This window comes from Semicossyphus pulcher, unplaced genomic scaffold (genome assembly GCF_022749685.1).
Source record: "Semicossyphus pulcher isolate SPU_LCO1_2020_fin unplaced genomic scaffold, fSemPul1.0.p SCAF_22, whole genome shotgun sequence".
NCBI classification, from domain to species: domain Eukaryota; kingdom Metazoa; phylum Chordata; class Actinopteri; order Labriformes; family Labridae; genus Semicossyphus; species Semicossyphus pulcher.
The window spans coordinates 19,262,076-19,285,930 of NW_027211696.1; the positions used below are offsets into that span (position 1 = coordinate 19,262,076).

General features: G+C 43.4%; 2 protein-coding genes across 2 annotated transcripts; both read right to left on the minus strand.

The window, feature by feature from the left end:
* Window positions 1-656: 656 nt before the first annotated feature.
* Window positions 657-16,567, minus strand: LOC138602180 (huntingtin-interacting protein 1-related protein-like). The gene is made up of 33 exons (XM_069673603.1): window positions 15,868-16,567; window positions 15,429-15,492; window positions 14,676-14,818; window positions 14,520-14,576; window positions 13,521-13,601; window positions 13,364-13,440; window positions 13,205-13,266; window positions 12,939-13,079; window positions 12,800-12,857; window positions 12,444-12,519; window positions 12,214-12,351; window positions 11,816-11,938; window positions 11,540-11,723; window positions 11,365-11,453; window positions 11,144-11,260; window positions 10,923-11,021; window positions 9,997-10,191; window positions 7,982-8,092; window positions 7,692-7,886; window positions 7,461-7,608; window positions 7,239-7,325; window positions 7,045-7,152; window positions 6,829-6,965; window positions 5,538-5,648; window positions 5,392-5,450; window positions 5,277-5,307; window positions 5,121-5,183; window positions 4,486-4,586; window positions 4,287-4,392; window positions 3,097-3,220; window positions 2,912-2,973; window positions 1,021-1,716; window positions 657-938 (listed from the first exon to the last, which is right to left on the minus strand). The coding sequence occupies exons 1-33, from the start codon at window positions 15,946-15,948 to the stop codon at window positions 903-905; spliced, it is 3,960 nt and encodes a 1,319-aa protein (XP_069529704.1). The 5' UTR covers window positions 15,949-16,567; the 3' UTR covers window positions 657-902.
* Window positions 16,568-16,697: 130 nt separating this feature from the next.
* On the minus strand, window positions 16,698-23,091 carry ccdc62 (coiled-coil domain containing 62). The gene is made up of 13 exons (XM_069673604.1): window positions 22,848-23,091; window positions 22,723-22,763; window positions 22,482-22,622; window positions 22,085-22,277; window positions 21,498-21,664; window positions 21,167-21,268; window positions 20,863-21,034; window positions 20,373-20,474; window positions 19,490-19,578; window positions 18,517-18,617; window positions 17,819-17,972; window positions 16,900-17,094; window positions 16,698-16,782 (listed from the first exon to the last, which is right to left on the minus strand). Exons 1-13 carry the CDS (start codon window positions 22,924-22,926, stop codon window positions 16,717-16,719), a joined length of 1,602 nt encoding a protein of 533 aa, XP_069529705.1. The 5' UTR covers window positions 22,927-23,091; the 3' UTR covers window positions 16,698-16,716.
* Between the last annotated feature and the right edge of the window lie 764 nt (window positions 23,092-23,855).

Below are 23,855 nucleotides of genomic sequence, written 5' to 3' on the forward strand. Positions count from 1 at the left end.
TCCCTCGGGAAATCTACAGTGGCTACTTCATGGTGGTGAGATTGCAGTTCGTAATGCGCATGACAGAAATAACCGACAGATGAGGTCGCTGTGAGAATACATTACAGCATCACACGTTTGACGCTTTAAAACTTTTAAACCACAATGATACCTAACGTAGATACGTCATTAGAATTAAATCAGTATAATAGCATTATTATAAAAGTACTGATAACATGACGTGTTTTTATTTATAGTAGTGCTGCATTCACGTGCAACATATTACTATTTATTTATTACTATTGTGTCGGGGTTCTTGTTGAGTTTTCAGCTCATTTTCTCTTTGTTTTACAGCATGTTTGTCTCATTTATACATAAAACCACCAAGTTATTATATCATATATTTGGATAATATCATTTTCTTTTATTGGCTCATAGTAAATTTTAGTTACAACTCTAATAAATTGCATTTAACCCTTTTTCAAGCTGAACATAAATTCTAATGTCGATATAATCCATCCCTTATCCAAACTGAAACTATTTATGTTGAATAAATCTTGAAAAAGAAAAGAGAAATTGAGTCAAAAATAAGAAGAACCAAAAAATGAATTAAGCCTTGCAGAGCAGAAATATAAGAATAACTGAAAGAAACTGCATTCTTATTGAATTATATTTAATAAATCAATTTGAAATAATACAGAAATTGGTAGCATGATATAAGGCCTCAGAATGATTACAAAAAGAAGTTCCATTGTCGTTTAATTTGCACGGATAAATGAAATAATTCCACCTTTAAGCTCCTCAAACCTTTGTACAAAGCGAGAGATAAAATGAGATTAAAATCAGCGTTTTAAATATATTAAAGGACATTTATATTTCCGGTGATTGTTGAGTAAAATGTCAGATTCGTCTTCAGTCAGGCTTTAAGACTCTCCTGTTCCAGTTTCACCTCGTTTGAACTGCAGTGAAGAAGAAAAGACTCATTCAGACACCATTAACTGAAGTTATGCTGAAGTATATTTGATGAATTTCTGCACTTACCGCATTCTTCAGCAAGTTTCCAGACTTTGCGAAGATATTGTGTCGTCTTGAGGCCGGTCGGGGGCTCTCTGGTTTGGTCTGCGGGGTCGTCTGTGGCACAGAAAGTGACTGAGAGGGGCTGGATGTGTTCGACGAGGGCTGTGACGAGGAGTAAGACTGAGGGGGTAAGTAACTTTGTGTCGGGTTCGGTGTGTAAGGCTGGGAGGGGACGTAAGGCTGAGACGGTGTGTAAGGCTGGGAGGGTGTGTAGGGTGCAGGAGGGGTGTATGTTGTGGAAGGGGTGTAGGTATTTGAAGGGGTGTAGGTCGTTGAAGGGGTGTAGGTATTTGATGGGGTGTGGGTATTTGACGGGGTGTAGGTAGTTGAAGGGGTGTAGGTAGTCGAAGGGGTGTAGGTCGTTGAAGGAGGTGTGTAGGACTGGGCCTGTGAGTAGGTGCTTGTTGGTGTGTAAGCCTGAGGCAGGGAGGCGGTCGGAGCCGGAGCGAACGGGTTGGTTGGTGGAAAGCTCTGGGGGAAGGACTGAGGCACCGGTGGGGAGTCCAGCAGAGTGGGAGGCGGAGGCGGTGGGAAGCTATCCGGTCCGTCCTCGGTGTTAGCGCTGGTCTCTGGTCCGTTGAGCTCGTAATGCCTCTTCCTCAGCTCCCCCAGACGGACTCGCTCCTGCTCCAGCTGGCTCTCAAGCTGCAGCACTTTCACCTGAGAGACCCAGAGAGAAGAAGATGGTAAACTACATCTGTTGACTCAAGGAGAATCCAACACCACAAAATAGCAGCTAAGCATAGCATCGTGCAGGAGAGGGGACGGAGATTAGCGTGTCGACACGGGTTTGGTGTTCCCATAAATGCAGATCCGAGCCGAGGTGATTGTAGCCTTTCCCACTCAGCAAAAAAGCAGGGTGTTAGCGGGTTTGTGACACAGGGCCCTCTCGGACGGCCTTTTAGTGGAGAAAATGAAATTAAGTACCCTCTGAGGTGCCCTCCCAGTGAAGCTAACATGAAAAAGTGCCATGTAGGGTGCCCTTTTGTTGGAAAAAAATGTGCTTAACTGCACCCAGAGATGCATTTTTAATGGAAAAAACATTTAAATAATTGTGCTCTAGGCTCCCCTTTAGAGGAGAAAGTTTAATAGTGTCCTCTACAGTGCAAGTTGCCATCTTGGATGCTGTTGCAGTTGAAAAAATGTGACTGTAAGTGTTCTGCAGAGCTCTTCTAGTGGAGAAAACATGAGCATAATCCTAATAATTAAAATGATCCATCAATCCATGTTCTTCTGCTTATCCGGGGCTGAGTTGCAGTGGCAGCAGTTTCAGCAAGTTACCCCAGACATCCCTCTCTCCAGCAACATTTTCCAGCTCCTCCTGGGGGATTCGAAAGCCTTCCCATGCCAGACGGAATATAATCACTCCAGCGAGCTCTTCGTCTACCCCCGGGGTCTCCTCCCTGTTAGACATGCCCACAGGGAGGCACCCAGGAGGCATCCTGATCAGCTGCCTGAACCACCTCGGATGCCTGAGCTCCTTACCGTATCTCTAAGGTTGAGCCCAGACACCCTGCGGAGGAAACTCATTGTATCCACAACCTCATTCTTTCGGTCACCACCCAAAGCTCCTGACCACAGGTGAGGGTTGGAACGTAGATCGCCTGGTAAATCGAAAGCTTTGCCTTCAGGCCCAGCTCCCTCTTCATCACGACGGCCCGGTACAACGCACCCAATCTTCACGACGGCCCGGTACAACGCAATCCATCGTTTTCCAGCAGAGAACCATGGCCTTCGACATGGCCTCTTTTTATTTTCTTCACTCCCTCTTGAAAGCCTGCCCCAAGTTAACTTCGACCTTGTAATCAAAACAACACAAAACAAGAAGATGAATGTTGGGTCATGATCTCCTCACCTGAGCTTCCATCTCCTCTGTTTTCAGCTTGATCAGAGACAGGCCAGAGAAGTCCATCGCACCTGTGAAGACATCACAGAGTTCACTTTATATCCATTACAACAAATTACTATGTCAATGTTGTTTGCACAGTTTGTATCTGCTGCCTTAAAGTGGGCAAGTCTCTGTAAAGCTTCTTCTCTCACCGTGGTCAGACATCCTCCTCTGTCCCTGTTTGGTGGAGGTGACGACCACAGCAGCCATGTCGTTCACATGTCGCGAGGCCTGCTGCAGCGTGTTCAGCTTCTTGTTGTTGCGGTCGGCCTTCACCTGAAATTATTACACATCACAGCAGAGAAGGATTGAGGAATATGAAATCATACCAGACATATGGAGTTAAAAGCACATCATATCTCTCTCAAACTCAGAACCAGTCAGCTATCAGGCATTAAGCTGTGGCCAGCGGTTAGCGATAAACGACTTCCAGTCCAGACTTCCTTCTCCGTGCGCTGCATTGTTTACAGTTCAGTTAGCAGCTTGAGAAGCGACCGTGTGTTCAGATCAAAGTGAAGTGAAATTCTCCCCTCCAAACACATCATCTCTTGGTTCGTCCCATCCCCCGGAGGAGCGCCCGTTCATCTGTCTGTGCTGAGTCTCAGTCTCACTGTAAACAGGAAGTTACACAGAGGCTGCACTCTGGCTGACTGCAGCGGGATGAAGCCCAAACAGAAACAGATTTTCTTGTGATCGACTTTAATTAACGGCTCTTCAGTTTGCTGAAAGAACAACATCATGATGCAGATTAGGAACAACATGAAGCTTTGTCAGGTCTGTCCTCAAGAGGAGAAGAACACTACTTTAACATGAGACGGAGGGCGGAGCCATCATTTATGATGCATTAGAGGAAGTCGGGAAATCTAATTGGTGTTCTTTTGCGACACAGCGTCAAGCAGATTTGTCTCAAGTTGAATTTTAGCTCTAGAGCAGATTGTTAGCTGAACTTGCTACAGATGTCTGTTTACAGAGATTAATAAGAAGCTAAATCGTTGTCAGGTGACACTAATGGGAGCCGTGATGTCATTACGGTGGATTGTGTTACGCCTGCTTTTGCTCTTCATACAGACTGTTTCATGTGCCTAAGCCTGCTGATGCGTGATTGGTCAATCCTACTCGGAATACAAACGGAAACCAGAACACTTCCTGTACTAAAATCCAGTCGCACACCGACAGAAAAAAGTTTTTAGGTTTTACATTTTACTTAACTCTACTTTAGCTCGGCCTAAATATGCATCATGTTACCCCATGTTAGGGGGCGCTCATAAAAATATCAGTCCACAAGTTTTAGTGATTACACAGCTTCACGAACCAACATGAAAATACTGTGACTTGTCTTTACCTTGGAGGCGGCGACCAGCTGCGCCGTGCTCGCAGCGATCTCGTGCGAGCAGGCGATGAGCTCCTCATGCGTACCGTTTTCACCCACAAACCGGTCAGCCGAGCCTCTGACAGGAAAGAGGCAAACATACACGTTAAGTTTCAGTGCGATATTCAGGATCGATCTTATATAGCTAACGACATATTGTATTGATACTTACAGCAGCTGCGTGGCGCCCCAGCCCACAGCTTTGGAGGCGGAGATGAGTCCTTCTGTCCAGCGAGAGTTTTTGGCGTAAAATTCAGTGCTAGACGCCGCCCCCTTTCAGAAGAACACAGACAAGAACTGTTGACATTTAACTGTTATTTCTGCTCCTGGTTTGAGCGGCGTTTCTACAGAGTTAATCACATCAAATATGAGACTTCTTGATCCCACATAGAAGGACGTTTAATCCCTTTCTCAGAGTCACATCGGAGACAGAATGACAGAAAACCAGTGGGGAAAATAAGACCTACATTTATTTGTTTCAAGGCTGTTCCTTGTAAAGCTTCAATGCTTTGAGTGCAAAGTAAAAACTGAAGGTGACTCGTTGACATATTGAGGAGCTTATTCAGTCTGGATTTTTGCAGCTGCACAGTATGAAGACAGTTTATTCATCTTTTAATGAACGATTAAAACTGAAACTGTAAAAGTGAGCAGGAAAAAAGAAACTTCTGAAGAGTCGAAGTGGATCTCATGTCCTTGTAAATGTGTCTCTTTGTTCCATCTTGAGAAATAAATCATGTTTGTACTCCTAAATTGGATCTCAGGTTTCTGCAGCTCTTGTTCTCTGAGGTTTAGACGACACAGACTCACCCTGCCTCCCTCCACGATGTCCTTCTGTAAGTCGGTCGAAGCCGTCACCAGCATATGAACAGCCTGCAGAGACGCGAGCAGAGCAGCAGAAATACTGAGTGAACATTAATCTTTAGATTAATAAAAGAAGTATTTTAAAGCAGTCAGACTTCTTACCTTCATCAGGTCTGAACAGGATCCCAGGATGCTGTGAGGAAACAGGAGTAAAGGTGAGAAAGGGAAGGAGAGAAGCTTGAATATAAACTTTAAGATGATGTAGTACTCGTCTCACCTCTGGTTGACCTCCAGCTTCACACCACTGGTGTCTCTCCTCGCCTGATTCATGATCTCCTGAGAGACAAGAATAAAACAGAGACATGAAGCATCAGCAGGCTTTGTTTATAAGGTTTCTCTGCCCTGATGTGTGCGTGTCTGTACCTCCATTCGCAGCACGGCCTCTTCGATAGCATTGGATGTAGCAATCATCTCTTTATCCACCATGGACCCCAGCTCTTCTTTACGCACGTCCTGCCCTTTGGGTCGCAGATCCTAAACATGAATCACACAGTTATTGTGCACATTAGAGCTGAAAGCAGAAGAGCTTGAAAAAGATTTATATTAGACGAGGGTGAAACAGAGGGAAGAAATAACAAACAGATATGATATTAATAACACACTCTTTCATCATCGTTTTATAACTCCTAAGGGTTAGAAAGCCTTCCTTGGTTGACTGAAGTCTCCGTGGTATTCTAATGACATTAATGGTCCTACTGACTATAAGTGGTATTTACTGACCGTCTCTCTTTTACCACCAGAAGGTTCACACGTGTGTCCGACGTGTGAAATATCCTGACAATGATAGACGATTCCCACAGATATTCATGGTCCCCAGAAGATAAATTAAGGAGGGTAAAATTAGATGTTTCTTTGACATTTCGTCACACACAACCAGCAAGTCAAAGTACAAAGTTGTTTCATGAAATATGTCAACATCTTCAAGATGGTTTAACACACAATCTATGATCCTCCATCCATCCATTATCTGTACCGCTTATCCTGTTCAGGGTTGCAGAGGGGGGCTGGAGCCTAACCCAGCTGTCAGTGGGCTGTTAGAGTCACCAATGAACCCGACAAGCATGTCTTTGGACTGTGGGAGGAAGCCGGAGTACCAGGAGCCAGGATTGAACCGGGATTCAAACCAGGAACCCTCTAGCCAACCACTGCACCACCGTGCAACCTTCCATGATCCTCAGAGAGAATCACAGACTTCCACTCTTGCACAACCTGGCGTTGCACTGTGTGGTTTTGAGTGAAATATGTCTTGTTCCCCTCAGGATGAATTATAAAAACATTACTTATCCTTTAACCTCTTGGAGCGTCGCTTTTTTAAAGGACATTTTTTGGCCTTTTATGTCTTTATCAAGTGGGAGGACAGTGGATGGTGTCGGAAATAGTGGAAGAGAGAGTGGGGGACGACATGCGGCACAGGGCCAAGGGTGGGAGTCGAGCCTGGGGCCGCCACATCGAGGACTGTAGCCTCAGTATATGGGACGCACGATTTAACAGCTGAGCTAAACTGGCGCCTCTTGTAGCGTCGATTTAAGGTCAGAATTTTCATTTTCAATCCCTCTGGTTTATGACCTGCAAAACTGACGGCATTCCCACCAGCATCGGCTGAACTGTGTGTGCTAACGTGCTACAGTAAGCTGATAAACACTGTTTGTCTCACCTGTCCCAGAGCGAGCAGTCGTTGGACAGTGTAGCGTATCGCAGAGGGATCAGCTCTCGGCAAACTGGCCTGAAGCTTCAGATCCTTCAAGAACTGAAGGCAGTGATTCGCACAATCCCGACAGCTGTCAGTCAAACCTGCAGGAGACAAAGAAACAGGTTGTACTGTTTGTTCATTTTACACCTGAAAGGTCGCAGGTGATTTTGCGCCTCTTACGGTCGGCCTGGTCGGTGGGAGCAGAGTGTGACGTCGCCGATCCGTTGACAATCGTGTCGGCAGCGAGGTGGGAGAACTGAGTGACGGCTCTCAACAAACCACTGGCATCTGAACAACGATAGAGGAGCATTAGGAACATCATCGTCTGAGGTGAATGTGCTCGTAACATAAACAAACACAGACAGCTCACTGACCGTTCCTGTTCCCCAGGTAGACCGTGTGGCTCTGCTGCATTTTGTCGATAGAGCCCAGAGTGATCTCAGCTCGATTCACCAGATAATCTGACAATAGAGAGAGAGCTGCTGAGAGGAAGGGCCTATGTAGGACTATTTAAAGGTTATTTAAAGCCCCGGTGTGAGGTAAATACAGTGTAATAAAGGTGTTTTTAAAGGGGAGGGGGATGAAAGATGTTCTACCAGGTGAGCTGATGCAGCAGACGTGTATGGGGTCGTCCACTTTGGCCACAGCGTCCAGTATGATGCCCTCAGCCTCCACCACAGCACACTGCAGCAGACAGAACTGCTCCTCCTGCAGCTTCTTGGCCAGCTCGCCTTCACGACACGCCTGACACAACACACACACACATTAACAACTAGTAATCATCATGACTTCTAAAACACGGTGCAGTCATTAACACCGTGCAGCACCTGTTGCTGTAACTGGGCGTGCAGGTTCCCCAGCTCCATGCTGCTCCTCTGCCTCTCCTGCTCCATGGAGCTGTGGTGGAGCTGAGCCTGCTGTCTGAGGGAGTTGAGCTCAGCCTCCTGCTCCCTCACCGAGCGCAGCAGCGCCTCCCTCTCCGCCTGCAGGCCTGCCAGCGAGCTGCTCAGCTGGGTGCCACTCTGAGGATCAAAACGTGTGTGAACATGTGTGAATGGTTTAAAAGATGTTTCCTGAAGGGGACTTACAAACGATGTTAGACGATAAATATCCGTACCATCTCTTTGCTCTGCAGGGCGCTGTTCGCACGAGTCAGTTCTGCACGCGTGGAGTCCAGCTCTCGTCTCAGCCGGTCGATCTCCAGCTTCTGCTCTGCGTTGATGGCGAGCTGTTTAAAGACAAGGCAAGCTCACTTCTGTAGCATCTTTCAACAATTCTAGATAATATAAAGAGACATAAAGAGGAGATAGAGTCTGAAATTAAATTAAATGCATGTTTAGAAGTGATTCTAAGGACCGTAAGCAGACATGCAGAATAAAAGCAGCATTGCACTGTATTGACTGTATGCTGATGATGCTTTCTGCAGTCCTTGCCCTCAGGTGTTCTGCAAGCTGCTGCATGCCCTCTCCACCTACACCATCCCAAGGTTACAAATGACGCTCGAGCATCATCCTCTTGACCTCGATTCAGCACCCCTAACGAGAATACGGACCGGACCGGACAGCTTCTACATTTTTCCACCATGGGAGTCCATGTGAGTGGATATTTCAGAGCTTTCCCGGACGTGGCCCGTGCTATGTTCGATGCTAACATCACCTGAAGCTACGCAAACCACCAATGTCACGTTTGGATTACTGGAGCACACATCGTGTCTGCAGCGTTACCTGCAGACTGAAAAGAACGGAGGATGATCTGAACAAACTCCACATTCAAACAGGATTCAAAGTCCACCGAAAGAAACGTTTCCTCGGCAGGATTTCGTGACTCCTGTGACTGTGTGATACTTGTTTTCACTTATTATTGTGTCGTGCAGTAAGTTCACATTTTAACAGTAATTATTGTGCTTTACAGTGTTTCAGCTGGGTTGCGTTTTCTGTTTTTGCTGTGTATGATAATTACAGACACACAGTGTGTAAGAGTTAGTCGACTGTAGTCAATGTAAACAACTCATTTGCTTCTGCTAAGCGACACTAGTACAAACTTTGAAGTGTATTTTTGGTTCCAATACTAATGCATCCCACACAGACAGACCGACGAGCTCCACCATGATTCTGACACAGACACAGAGTCTCTTGCAAGATACACTATTCCTTATCGTACGACTTCAGGCCTCGAACAACACGTTCAGGACCTACAAACAGTCTACAAGACTCGTTCGATCTGCAGCGCAACATGCTCCAACACTCTGATATTCCTGCAGCCCAAAAACCAGCCCCACACGCCATACGCACCTGTGACCAAAGCGGGGACCACATCCCTGGATATATAATCCTCCTCTGGAGCTCAGGCAGGAGACTCAGTCTCTTTCCTGCAACCACATTCACTTGAACTCAGCAACACATCCAGGATGATCGCTGCTGCATGACATCATGCTACGCTAGAGCCCTCTGTGTTTGCTGCTGAGACTAGAGTGCACCCTGAGGACTGGTTACAGGCTGTCAACACTCCTCACTGAACCTGACTGATGTACAAATACTACATGCGCTGACACATTTTCATGCAAAAGAGCCCAACGGATGGTTTAAAGCGCTCAGTTCACAATTCTGCCAGCTCTTTGAAATGTTTTTCTGCCACCTGACAACCAAGAACGTGTCCTGAGAGGAAGTCTCCACCGTGTTCAGGCACTGGATTTGTGGCTCATACGCTAAGGGAGATTAACAAACTAAGGAGCCCACCACCTGCACAGGAACAGATCAAACTGATAGGCAAACATTCTCTGGAAAAATACAGAGTTGCACTGTACGGCACGCCCACCTACCTCACCTCACTAAGTCCACTCGGACCGAGAGGCCACCGATCTCCTCCTGCACATTTCAGGGTACGACAAATGAGCTCCACTGTTTCAAATGTTCTCGGCCCTCACTCCTCACCCAATCACAGGCGAGACATGCGTCCACCTCCCGATAACTGTGACTCCAGACAGAGGTGAGCCAAGAACTGAAACAGACTCTCCACCACTCGCCAGGCAGGTGGACAACTCCAGGAGAGGGAGGACATGTCGTCATGGCAACCCTCCCTCCAGACGCTAGTCCCTCTCCACCCACAGCATCCCACCCTGTCATCAGTCCGTACCTGCAGCTGCAGCTGAGCTCTCAGAGCCTCCAGCTCTCGGTTCAGTCGGTCTCTCTCCAGGTCCAGGGAGCCCTGCTGGTGCTGCGCCTGCTGTCTCAGAGAGGACAGCTCGGCGTCTCTGTCTCTGGCAGAGTGCAGCAGCACGTCTCGCTCAGCCTGCAGAGCTGCCAGGCTGCTGCTCACCTGAGATCCCTCCTGGAGAGAACGAAACAGGAACATGTGGGTGAATAAAAGACCTCTGATTGAGAAGATTTGAGGTGCGTTTACTGTATTTTTATGAAACTTTTGATATTTATTCCACTACATTTATCTTACATCTCAGAGTACAACACAACCAGGTTAATTATGTTGCATCAAAGAAGAGCCTTTCAATATGATTTAATTAATTGTGCATGCACTGAAGTGCCTTTAAAAGGGGATGCACTCACTTACTTTCATACCCTCTGAGGTGCATTTGAACAAAGATGCTTTAACTTATATTTGCACCTACTCAGGTGAAGACATTTGTGCCTACTGAAGTAAATTTAAACTGTGATGCATCCACGGAGGTGTGTACGTCCTGCTATGAATTTGACAGTGATGCCTTCACTTACTTTTAAACCTGCTGGCGTGCATTTGAATGATGATGCATTCACTTACTTTTGTACCAACTGACGAGCACTTAAAAGGTTGTGCATTAACTTACTAAAGTGCTATTAAATAAAAATACACTCATTTACTAAAGTGCCTACTGACGTGCACATCATCGGTGATGTGTAAGCTTACTTCTGTTCGTACTGAAGTGCCTTTAAACGATGATGCGTTCGTTCAGCACATCAAAAAAATGTGCTCATTTTCAGTCAACGTTTACATCTTTAAATTGAAGTGAAGCCCGGCATCTTCAACACTCGGTGCACTGATAAAAGTTTGTGTGCATATTTTCTCACCATCTCTTTGTTTTGCAGAGTGCCGCGAAGGAGAGCCAGCTCTGCTCTCTGCTCCAGGAGTTCTTTGTTCAGACGTTCAGCCTCCTGCTGCTGCAGCATCTGATCAGGAGAGGAGACAGGAAGTAACTCTTCAGACGTCTTTATATTCTAATGAAAGTTTTCTGGATGAATCAGGAGGGAGATATCAGCCACACTGTCTGCTACAGATCCTGAAGCCTCACCATGTTTCTTTTCTCCTGTCGTAGATTCTCCAGCTCGTTCTCCAGCTGCTGTCTGACTCTCAGCAAATCGTCCTGGCCTTGTTTGGTACTCGACAGCAACTTCACAGTGTCTGCGTTCTGCACAAACACAAACACAAATAACAGTTTAATTTCAGGAATAGTTCCCTAACAGGTCAAACTTTTCCTTTAAGAGTGTAAAAGACGACAACGGTTCAGTTTACCTTCTTCATCAGGTCAGCATGGCTGGTGATCAGCTCTGCGTGTCTCTCTTTGAGTTGAGTGAATCGAAGCTCTGCTGCCTGAGCTCTGGCTGTGTGAGGACGATGAGACGAAGAGCAAACATTAGCTCAGGAACACTTCAGCTCTATTAATATGAACATGAGTCTTTATACTCACTGTCTGCCTCCTTGAATCCGATCTGAGCCCCGACACTGGCGACATTAACGGACTGCAGAGTGGCCACCTCCATCCTCAGGTGCTCGTTTTCCACCATGGCCATCTGCTTGTGCGTGCGCTGCTCCTCCACCTCGGCTTCCAGACGATTCACCTGAGACTTTAACTCTACTACAGCCCTCTGAGCCTGAGGAAAAGGGGAAACAAAGGTGTTTTTTTATGTTATTTGAAGGGTATAAACTGGAACTGTGTGCTAAGCAGCCCAACTGCCAAACTGACCTCAGTCTTGATGAGCTGTAGCTCCGGTTTGAGCACCTGCAGCTCTCTCTTCAGATTGTCATTCTCTGTTTCCCTCTGCTCCACCGCAGGATCAGGTGCTGCCATCTGGCTCAGCAAATAGTACTGACAATAAAAAACAATAAATATGATCTTTTTTACAAGACAAAGAGGTTGCAAAGGTTAACATTTTTCTTTTACATGGCCTGTATGTGAGTGAGTTTAATGTCACAATGTTCAGAAGATATGTGGCTTTTAGAAAATACATCTAATGTTTACTTCAATCACTAAAGGGCTTAAGAATCCTCCCATTTGAGTAAAAAGACCCAGGACCTGCTGCTAGGGGGCGGGGCAACCATGTGACAAAACAGGAAATGACTCTATGAATCGCCTCTGTGTACCTGAGGCATCTGCTGCGCTTCCCTAAACTCCGGCTGCGGCTCCACTTCCTCTTCCTCGTGGCGCTCCTCGTTCGGCATCACCACCACCGCCTTTTTATATTCGCCAAACGCAGCGGCACGGAGGAAGTTCGGAGGCGCCTGCGGAGTTTAAGAAACAAAATACAGGTGCTCAATTTTACAAAAACATTTATTCGTTCACATTGAAGCATTGACAGAAACGCTACGCTTACATCTGGGAGATCAGGGATCCGGATGATGCTCTTGAAGAACTCCATCTCTCGGGCTCTGTCGAAGAACTGTGTGAGGCTGAGGAGGAAAAAAACAGCTGTCATTGAGAGCCGATGAAAGATATACAAAGTGTGTTTTTGGATGTGTGCATTGCAATCGTTTTTTTATGTCAATTACGCATCGATGTGACGCCAAGTTTTGATCTTTACTTACATAAATCATAACAAAGATTTTGCACACACAGATTGGAGGAGGGGGCAGAATTTGGTAATAAATTGGCACTAAATATTGTGATAAAATCTGCAGGCCTCTGGTGAGTCCCACCTCTAGTTTTTACCTTATAATTGTGATAACCTACCCTGTAAATAGATCCCGGAACCGCTCTCGATGTCCAAGCAGAACATCTGGTGCAATGCCTAAAAAACAGAGGATAAGTTAGATTGAAGGTCGAACACAGAGGTTTGTTTTCATGATAAACGTGTTTCTACGTCACTCACGGCTGTGAAGTTTGAACATCAACAGCACGGAGAAGTGGTAGAGGAAGCTGCAGTCCAGGATGAGCGGGATCAGAGGGGTCAGCCTGCACTGGCCCGCTGGAGTCGTAGATTTGGCTCCGTTGGCGTCCAGCTGACGCAGAACTACAGACAAGAGAAACAAGACATCAAAGCGGAACAGCAGGATAAGTCTGGTGGTTTAATTTACTTTTCTTATTGTCGGTGAAATTAGTTTCCTGTGTGCATTCACAGCCTCCCTGTGGACACACCTGTCTCAGACATCTTCAGTCCAGCATCCAGGTTGTCCAGCAGCTCCTGTGTCATATCCAACCTATAACACAGTAAAATCACATCCATGAAGCACATTTGACTGTTTATATGTAATAACTAAAAAGAGCGTATTCTGTAGCTGTGGGTATCAAACGTACACTTTGGTCATGTCAGTTCCTGCTTCCCTGTCCAAAGTCTCATCACTGGCCTCCAGGTTTCCTGGGATCACCTTGTGCTGTGGAGGAGGATGCTGTTGTTATTCTGATTTTATATTATGTCATTTATAAGACATAACATTATGAATTAATGTTTTACCTTTGCATGAAATTCCATCTTGAGGCAGAGGTATTTGGCAGACAGGGCTACAATGTGGCCGTACCGATCGTGCATGTTTCCCTACAGAGAAATAAAAGATGCAAGTTGTCATTAGCAGTTTTTAGTTGTCTGTTTATTTGCACAAAAAAAATAAAGGTTAAAACACAAAGACACAGAGACAGCAGATGTTCAGGTAAAGCCCATCTGGGCAAATTTAATGACACACCAGACCAATACAAACAAACCAGTCAACAAGGTTGGTGGTTTCAAGGGTTTATACAGAGCTAGGGAAAAAGCTTCCTCCTACTGTGCTGCCTGGACTCGGAACAATCTGCAGAGTAAACTGCATCTTGTAAATCTAGTCCCCACAGAAGAATTTAAAGCCGTGTTAAAATGTTTCTGAAAAATGTATTTTTACTTCATTTGAGCCGGTCTTAGTCCTGTCCTTGTGTATCTGATGATTGTATTTCTGGTTTGTTATTGTTTTATCTTTATTGGAACTGTAACTGGTGTGCTGTCTTGGCCAGGTCTCCCTCGGAAAATAATCTTTATCTCAAGGGACTTCCTGGTTAAATAAAGGTTAAATAAAAAAAATAACACAATAAACATATTTAAATTAAAAAAATATTTCACAGGCCATCACAAACTAGGTTTATAATTTGTATATCAGAACTTTTTTTTTTCATGTTTCCACTCCCAGACATCATCTCACGACCCCTTTGATTCATCTGGTGACACTTTGGAGGGACTGGACCCCTAGATTGGGAACCACTGCACTAAACTAGCTAACTAGCTGTCTCCACCTGGAGGACATCCAACAGTAACATGCTGCTTTAACATTAATGCAAATGTATTAACACTCTAACAATGTCACTGTTTTTCCTAAAGAACGTGTTCTTTTTTTATATAAAGCATGAAATACTTTAACAGAAATGTACATGCAGGTTTTTTACACAGTTGTACTGGTGCTTTGTTTAGTAAAAGATCTCTGCTACTCACCCAGAGAATGCCCATATCTTTGACAGGGCGGCAGTGTCTATGAGAATCTCTGACACACTGCAGGCCACAGAGAGAAGACAGATTACACATCATCGAAACTGAGAAGGAAAATAAAGTCATTGAGAAGATTGATAACATGTTGAGGCTCGCACTCACATTTCTGTGTCCGTCGCGGAGCACTTTGTGCAGCAGGTAGCAGAACTTCCAGCTGACCATGGAGTTGCTGGACAGAGGCAGGTTCAGGGTGTAGGACCAGAAGGTGGTAGCTCCTGCCTCTTTATGTGTTCCCATGATGATGTCTTCAAAGCAGTCAAGGAAAACTCCAAAATACTCAAGCAATAATGTATTTGATAATTCTGTGATAATAATAAAGGAACAGTAAGGTTTTTAGCCATGCTAACGCAGCATGATACATGACTTTGACTGATTTATCTCAACAACTATAGAATAAAATTGATATGAAAGTTTGTGCAGAGATTCATCCCCCCAGACGATGAAATAACACCAACCAAAGTGATGACGAAATGGCTGATATTGCTGTATTTTAGCATGTATCTAATTATTTATATTATTTATTACTTCTAAACTTCACCTGAAATACAATATTATTAGCATCATCAAATAATTAACAAAATTAATACAATGAATATATAATGTACTCAAATATGAATGTAAACGCGTGGTTGTTCATTTCTATCGCTTCTAAAAAGCAAATGTTAGCATGCTAAACTTCGTGAATTAAAGCAGGGTCACCTACTTAGCATCAGCGTATTAGCATGTTAACATTAGCATTTGGCCGCAAACAGCATGGCCGTTGACTAGCTTAATTGAAGTTGTCAGTTAAATTGTACAAGTCATCTTTTTAAGGTTATCTAGAGAAAAATGTTACAATTGAGAATAAAAGGATACTGCGAACATATTTCTCTTTGGGCGGTGTTTCGGTGGAGGTGACAGTTTTGCTGATGCTGTGGAGCTGAAAGAAAAAGGACAGGTGAACAGGTAAACATCTGACTGCTCTGTTACGGAAATAGATACGACCATAGATAAATACAAAAAGTTGTATTGTTTTTCCCAGCAAAGAAGCCAAAATCTTTCTTCAAGCCATATTAAATAAAGTTTTTTTTAGAAGTTCACAATATTTCCATTGAAATATTTCACTAAGAAAATGTCATTTCTGACGGTTTTGGCCTCATACTTTATGTTCTGATGGTGCGCTTTTAAAATTTAAATAAAGTAATAAAAAAAATATCACCTAGCCAAATTTAACAAACTACAAAACAGGATAAACAAGACCTCACCTGGGCATAAAACATTTTAATTCTGCTTCAGTAAAAACGTAATCACTTACCTGTTGTTTACCAAACTGCTCCTTCTCCGCTGCCAAAGCCTTTTCCGTCTTATTGTCACTTTTAGTCTTGCTTTTGCTCATTTTGTTGCTCTAAAATAAAATCAGAGTATAAATCCACGGTAATCCGGCTCCAGGTTTCTCCTCACCTGTGCGCTCTCGAACCTCTTTAAAACAATAGGTGCGTCAGACGCGCCACGCGCATGACCCCAGAAGATTCCTCCTTAAATTCGCTTCTTCAAATCAAAAACGCCACAGTCTTCCTCATGAAAGATGTAAACAAAGCAGTTTCTCCTGTGCGTAAAAGCTCTCCCACTGCGTAAAAATGCGCATTGAGAGAAATCGTCAAATCAGTGCTGCATTCATGAAAATCGGAGACTATCAGGTAATCAAACACCAAATAAACGTAGTTTACTATAAATATTTTATATCAAAAGCAGTCACAAGGCCACAAAGTTACAAAAAAGAGTAAAAACTCATTATTGAACAGCGATCCAGATTTCCACTGAGTCACCAGGCAGATCTGTAGGCAGTGAAACTGGAAAGACAAAACAAGGACACACCACCAAACAGCCCTGTAGGACTGGTTTCACATCTCACCCACTTCACACAATACAGCCTTTAAAAGTCCTTTGCAAGGCTTTAAAAATACACAGTTAAAAATAATGAATGTGTAAAAACAAAACACAACAAAAGTGTATAGAGTATAAAAATTACAAATTCACGACAGTCTGTATTTTTATCACTTCATTATTTTCCTGAGAGAGAGCAGAGTTCAACGTCTGTGGTCCTGTAGTAACACTGATTTTTACATTGTGGTAAATACTGAAATTAACATTGTTTTAGTCCATGTCAGGCTGGCCACATGTTCTGGCTGCTGCTGTGCCGAGGGCAGGCTTTGGGTGGAGTTTCAACGGCCTGTTTGGGAACAGAGAGAAATAAAGCTGTTACATCTTAACACACCCAAACTATAACCGAACACTTGGAACCATTAACGCCACACCCAATGAATACAAATGGATGAAACTCCTCTACCTTGTATGTTGGGGCAGTTGAATGGTGGGGGGATGTCTGGTACTTCTGCGAGTAAAGTGGGTCAGTGGTCCCACAGCTCGTAGTGTGAACAGAGCAGAGGGGCCTCAAGCTGCTGAGGTCTGAACCCGCCATGTGGAGCTGCCTGGACTCACCCAGGAGCTGCTGCAGAGAAGGGCTGGACAGAGGATCATCACCCTGTAAGGAGAAGGAAAGAAAGTGTAAGGAAATAGTTAGTTATGCCCCTTCCTGCCGGGGGGTAGATGTGAAGATTATTGCCACTCTCATGTCTGCCTGTTACCTCTGTAGAGAGAGAGTTAGCTTAGCTTTGCATCTAGACTGGAAGCAAGGGGAAACAACTAGCCTGGCTCTTTAAAGTTTAAAAAAGATGTGAATTAGCGCCTTTAAAGCAGTAATTAACACATATGTCGGATGTATAAGCAAGCAACGAGCAGGGAGACACCAGGAAGTCACTGCCGTGAAACAACCACAACTCATTTTATGGTTTTGTACAGATATAACACACAAAGAGAAGTTCCTGCAAAACCAGATGACAAAAAACCTTCTAGCTTTATTTATCACTTCTGCTTCTTTCCGAGAGGTAGATGACAAGATTGATCCCACATGTAAACGATAAGTATGCAGCTGCAGTCAGGAGACACTCAGTGTTTAGCAGTGAGCTCTGGAGGTGCAGTTATGTGGATTTTCTTACCTTTGGACAGAGCCAGGCTAGCTGTTTCCCTGTTTCCCCCCAGTCTTTGTGCTAAGCTAGGCAAAGCTAAGCTAAGCTTTTATTTAACCTTTTTTAAGTCACTGAAAAAAGGGAACAAATGCTTCTTGTTTAAAAAGAAAATAACTCTTATTTCTCATGGAATATTCTACAGAAGTGTTTTTAATACAAGGCTCGGTTTCACACTCTTACATCCATTAGGTGTGCAGAGAAGAGGCCCAGGTCGCTGTTTGCTGGCAGGTTTGCAGCAGGTGGAGTGGCACCATCATGTGAGAGTCTTAAGCTCTTCTCTCTGAGTGATGAAGGAGATCGGCTCTCCACGCAGCCACATCTCAGCTCCTCCTGACTGAGACACAAACAAAACTCTTGGTGAGTTTCTGCAGAGGTGTAATATGTTTTTTTAGAGTTCATCTTGATCTTGAGTGATAGTTGGTTTGAGTTCACACAGCTGTTGTCTCCTGGACTGTGAGTCAGGATCTGTTCTGTGTAAAATAAGCTGACTACACCGTCTTTTAAAAGCTAGAAGTCTCATAGGTCTGTACAAGCTTCCGTTCCGGAGACACGGCCTCAATCACAAGCTGCTCTTTGGGCGGAAAATAGCAGAATCTGACACAAAGTGCTGAGTGGAAATGGGTCCCCACAGAACACTGTTAGGAGCGCGTTTTGGGCCTTTGCAGTGGAATAGTATGGGTTTGTCATGATGTGTTGTTGGAAGGTGGAAGTTGAGAGGGCAGGCTCAATTTGGAAGGCGGCAGGTTAAGGTCAGGTTAAAGGGTTGAGGAGTAAACCAAGACTTGGAACCAAGACCCACCCCCACTAATTCAGGGGCAGGCTTTCCAACGGTCGTCTAATTCGGCCCCAGAACATGTCTTTCCATGCACACTCTTCACCTGGCAGGTAATCCCTGACTGGTCTTCTCTCGCAGGGTTTCACGGGTTGTTTCCAGGTTCAGCTGCAGAAGCTGCAGGTCATTCCTCTGATTCTCACACACCTGTCAAACACACAGGAACAGTGTTACTTTTATTACTTTATTATATACAACAGACTGTCAGATATAAACACTTACAGGCCCTGAGAAACAGCAGCTGGAGCCTCTTTATCCTTCAGAGTGAAATATGAATATGTGTGGGACGGGTCGTTACAAGAAAACTATTCATATAGCTTGGATTAAATTAAAACTCAAGGACATTCATTGAAAATGTAAATACAGCTGCCAGTGGAGATTCAAACACATACCTGACCCATGGTAACACTCTGCTAGCTACAGCCCACAAGCTAAAGTTAGCCAGCAGGGTAATAATAAGCACCAACTACCAGCCAAATGTTGGTCAAATCTAAAAGTGGCCGGTAGATTTTAATAGCAAAAAGGAGCTGGTAGATGTTCCCATTTATAAAAAGTTAATTTCCAACCTTGATGTGTTAGTCTGTCATCCAACATCACATCTGATGTGTTAAATGTATAAACTTCATAGTTTAAGAAAGAAAAGAATGACCGCGAGAGAACAAGGTGTCAGTTAAAACAGGATTAGAACCAGATTTTTTTTTATGTCATATTATGTCATATATGATTATAGACTACGGACTATATAATCTAATATCTTGTAACTGTTGTGCTGTTTAAACAACCAATGGACGTGACAGTGACCCAGAGCACCAGCCACAGCAAAGACTGAGGATCAGTCGGAGGTATGCTGCCAAACCTGAAAGACGCCTCTGACGTCAACAACAGTCTGAGCAGGAGGAATGAGGAAACACGTTACAACTATAAAACAGTATTTTCGGTTTATTCATAACTGTTGCTGGTTGCTTATTTTGTCACCATATAGTGAAGCTTTTGTTTGCTTTAGATTTGACATGCTTTACCTGTCGGAGGCAGCGGAGCTCTGACATGGTGCGTTCCTGTTTGGAGCGAGCCAGCTCCAGCAGCTCGTCTTTCCAGCTGTCTCCCTCCCCTGGTGACAAAAAGACATCATATGCTGCACTTATCTCTGCAGAGACTTTTCAGACCAAGAGATGACTGGAAACAGCCACTGCATGGATCAGAATCAAGTACAGTAGACCACAGAGATAAAAGTGGATTGCATTTATTGGACATTAGTTATTCTCTAGAGAAAGATCTCCACACATCTCTCCTACTGCAACTTATAATGGCCCACTGTTAACAGCACCCATCAACCACTGTTGGGTACCTTTGGCCCTGAAATCTTTAGTGTGTAAGTCAATCAACATTCCTATAATCATTTAATAATTTGACTGTTTCATCAATACTAAAATTACAAATATTCTGCTTCTAGTGCAGGGAAGTTTTGACAGTTAATAGACCGAGTAACTCAGCAATTAATCTGAAAAAACAAAAACGGATGAATTGATGATAAAATTAACTGCAGCCCTGAAATAATTTAAGTGATTAAAAGCTTGAGTTGATTTTGTTTTCATGGACATTAAATGTTTCTTACATTACAGTCATGTCTGAGCAAAGAAAGCAACTTTTACTGAATTAAACTGATGAACTAAATAAAATATGTGTAAGAATAAACACGTGTAAAAAAACACCTGAGTTAAGAAATGTAAATAAAGTGAGGCTGGTAAAAAGCAGCACTAAACAGAAAAAAACTGAAAAATAAAAAGTCCTGTAATCCGCGAGTAATTCATGACATAGATAAGATCTCAACACAGACAACACTGATGATATTTACTCCGATCTTAATCAAATAAATAGTCTGTAATCGATGACAGTGTAACACACCTGACAGGGCCAGATCTCTGCGGAGCAGCTGGAGCTCCTGTTTGAGGCGGATCATCTCCTCCCTCTGAGTGCTGCTCTGTGTCACCTGCTGCTGCAGCTCCTCTACAAACCCAGCAGGACGCAGGAGGGAATGAGATACATACAGGCAGCTGTTCTGATTGAACTGATTGATTGTTTCATTCATTTGTTTGGCCAAAACATTCTGTTATTCATGCTTCTTAAATGTGAAGATTTGCTGCTTTAATTTGTCAAATATAAAAGTTAATTGAATCAATAATAATAAAGTTTTTTGTTTTAATCCAACCAGGTCAAAGGGAAAAGGACGTATAGCTGTTTCTGTCTGTTTCTTTGTTTGTACACATGAAAAATGTTGGAAGTAGCTGTTTGAGGAATGAAAGCCTCAGCCCTTTCTTGTCCTATCTCTATAAGACGAGTCAGTAGGATGATTGTAGCCTGATTTAGTTAAAGAGTTGTACGTTTAGTCATTCACCTTTAAGGTGTGTGATCTCGTGCCTGGTCTCTTTGTAACGCCGTTTATTTTCCTCTAAGTCTCTCAGCAGTTTGTTTTCCCGTGATCGACTCTCTGTCAGCGATGTCTCCAGATCTCTTAAACGTCCCGTCAGCTCGACTACATGAGCAGAGGCCTCAGTCACATCTTTGTCCTGATGAGGAAAAGAAAATATCACCTTAACCAACCAGCAGAGCATCAGGAACTCAATGCTTAATGCTAACTTACTGCTAAACAAATCATATTATGTTGGACGTTGCAAAGACAAAACAGTCAACTAGTGTACCTTGAGTTTGAGCATTGAACTCAGTTCTTCCTCTCTGACCTGCAGAGAGCCGACTTGAGTGGACAGAGCCATGACGGTCGAGTTCAGACTCTGGTTCTTCTCCTACATGTTAGAGACACCGCAAACACCATGAAGCCAAAATACTGTTCACCTTTACAAAACTGTTTTAAAAATTAAATGTGTGAGAAAAATTTGTTCCACAGGAAGTACAACTGCGAGTTCGGTTTATAAAAAAAAAAAAACATCATCTCTATCAGATCTTGCTTCTGCCATATTTTCACATGTGGGTACAGGTAGGGAATATAAATGTGCGTTGAGGTTATAACAGTACCTCAAAGTCTTCACATTTCTGGCTGATGTGCTGCTGTTTCTGTCCCAGCTCCGAGAGCTGCAGTCGGGCTGCTCTGAGCTCCTTCTGGCCCTCCTCCTCTCTGGTTTCCACCACCCACACACGTTTAGTCAGGACTCTGATCACCTCATTACGCTTCTGCAACTCATCTGTGAAAACAACAAAGGGAATAACTGTCATGTGACTTTATGCAAACACATTTTTAAATAATCCTGGGCTATAGAATAACTGTGTCGCAATGAGTAGATTAAAGACTGACAGAAAATGATCAACAATCATTTAATTCTTGAGTCAAAAGTGAGGACTTGCAGTCCTTCTTTATCCTATAAAAGTAACATTTAAAGTAAATATCTTCTAAGATAAGAGATCACACAAATGACAAAATAATAAGCAGATAAATCAATGAAGAAAACAATCATTATTTGTAGTCCTACAACAGGCAAGTTCAAGCAAACAAAACATCTATTCCTCATTTATCATTCAGCATAATTTGCAGCCACAGGATTGATAAAAGAAGGAGCGGTCGTTCTGTATCACGTGTAGGAGGATAAAGGTCTCTGTTTCCTCACCATCCAGACGTGCACACCTCTGCTCCAAGCTTAGCACCCTCTGTCGGTCTTGTTCCCAGGCGTGAAGCTGCTTTCGATGGGCGGCAGCCATTGTGTTTAACTCCCTTTCCCGGTCCTTCAGCTCAGCCATCAGCAGCTGCAGCTCCCTCCTCTGCCTCTGGATGGTGGAGCCACTCAGGTCATTCACTGGAAACTTTTACAAAAGCAAAACATATCCATTTTAGAGTAACAAATAGAGCTGTGTGAATAATCGCTCTGTTAACAGCTGACACTCAGATGGCAGATATGTTGGAGTTGCCTTCTCATCCCTAAGACCATCACAAAATAATTTAAAAAACCCAGGGATCTTAGACTGATGCCTTCGTGGCCCAGATCAGAAATCCAAATTTGATCTCACCTCTGTGTCCTGCCAGCTGGGGTGGCAGAAGGTGTGTGCTTGAGTGGGAGGTTTACTTTCAGCCCACTGTTTTGATGTGTGGTCCATCTTAAAGCTGGTTACATTGGGTTGGCTGGCATCCACAGAAGCACCACCATTTTTCTAATACATAGCAAATATATACACATCACAACCGGGCAATGTAAATGCACTGCTATTAGACATTTAATTTGTAAGGGGATTCAGCAGAAATGACACCAACCTTTTTAACTGGAGTGCTGTGCCAGAAATCAGCTGATGTATCTGAAACAAGGTCAAAGTGGATGTTGGATGTTAAAACCTTTCCCTTATACATTTCAAACAAAGTACTTAAATGTAAATGTTTACCATTTGACCAGGTGAAACAAGATGAGGATTTCCCACAAGCTCTTTCATTTGAAGGGGACAGTCTTTTCCCTTCGTCCATCACATCATAACAGATGCCCACTAAGATCACATTCAACTCGAATACCTGCGCGTTTTTTCTCAATTTGTTATGTTGCCATCGTTGTTGTTGTGGGCATCTTTGGGGGTCATGCCAGTCAGCTAGTTTAAGTTGGAAAGACTTACGTTAACTTACCATCTTTTTGAGTAACTATATACTATTCAGCCAAAAAAGAATCGAAATAACTTTAGTGCTTATATAATGAACACTACGTTAATTCAAATATCGTCAGCTGAAAATAACAGTCTCCAGAAAAGTTCTCTTTTCAACATTTCTAGCTAACGTTAGCTAGCAGCAAGGATAGTTTAACTTTTGAATGTAAATGAGTGAAGTAGAAAGACAAGGATTGGATGATTACGTCACACAAAAACACATCCCGGAATTGTTTTCTCACTATTTCCACTAAGTATCCGAAATACATTTATATGACTGTGATTAAAGTCCTGTATAAACCCATAAACGTCGTTTTTGGGAGCTCAAAGATAGCCTGATGAATATATTGCTTCCGTTCAGCGAGTCTTATCCTAGAAATACACAGCCCAGGAAGCATAAAAGTCGACAAACTTTCACGGTGGGACTTTCAAAATAAAAGAAGGATTAACTATTTTTTTAAACAATCTATGGGGTTAACAAAGTGCAAGAATGGAAAAACACCCATGGTTTTATTTTTATTGTCATTCATTTTGGAGACTTTGGAGCCTTCAGCCCAAACCAGTAAAAATATAATTGAACATTTAGAGTTAAATTGCATTATTTAGTTCATATAATTTCTCCTACGTGCGTATGATTAAATTAAATATATATATAACATATTTGCAAATATGTCTAAGTGTTCTTATACTTTGACTCATACCATAAATTACTCCTAATTTAAAAAAAAAATTGAAGAAGAATACTTCCGCCAGCAATAA

Coding starts and splice junctions, on each gene's coding strand:
- LOC138602180 (XM_069673603.1), bottom strand. CDS start 15,948: ATGAGCAAAAGCAAGACTAAAAGTGACAATAAGACGGAAAAGGCTTTG. Junction 11,724..11,815: donor TACAGCTCATCAAGACTGAG/GTCAGTTTGGCA, acceptor CCTTTTCCTCAG/GCTCAGAGGGCTGTAGTAGA. Junction 7,153..7,238: donor CTACCTGGGGAACAGGAACG/GTCAGTGAGCTG, acceptor ATCGTTGTTCAG/ATGCCAGTGGTTTGTTGAGA.
- ccdc62 (XM_069673604.1), bottom strand. CDS start 22,926: ATGGACGAAGGGAAAAGACTGTCCCCTTCAAATGAAAGAGCTTGTGGG. Junction 21,035..21,166: donor GTTCAATGCTCAAACTCAAG/GTACACTAGTTG, acceptor TTTCCTCATCAG/GACAAAGATGTGACTGAGGC. Junction 20,475..20,862: donor CGAGATCACACACCTTAAAG/GTGAATGACTAA, acceptor CTGGGTTTGTAG/AGGAGCTGCAGCAGCAGGTG.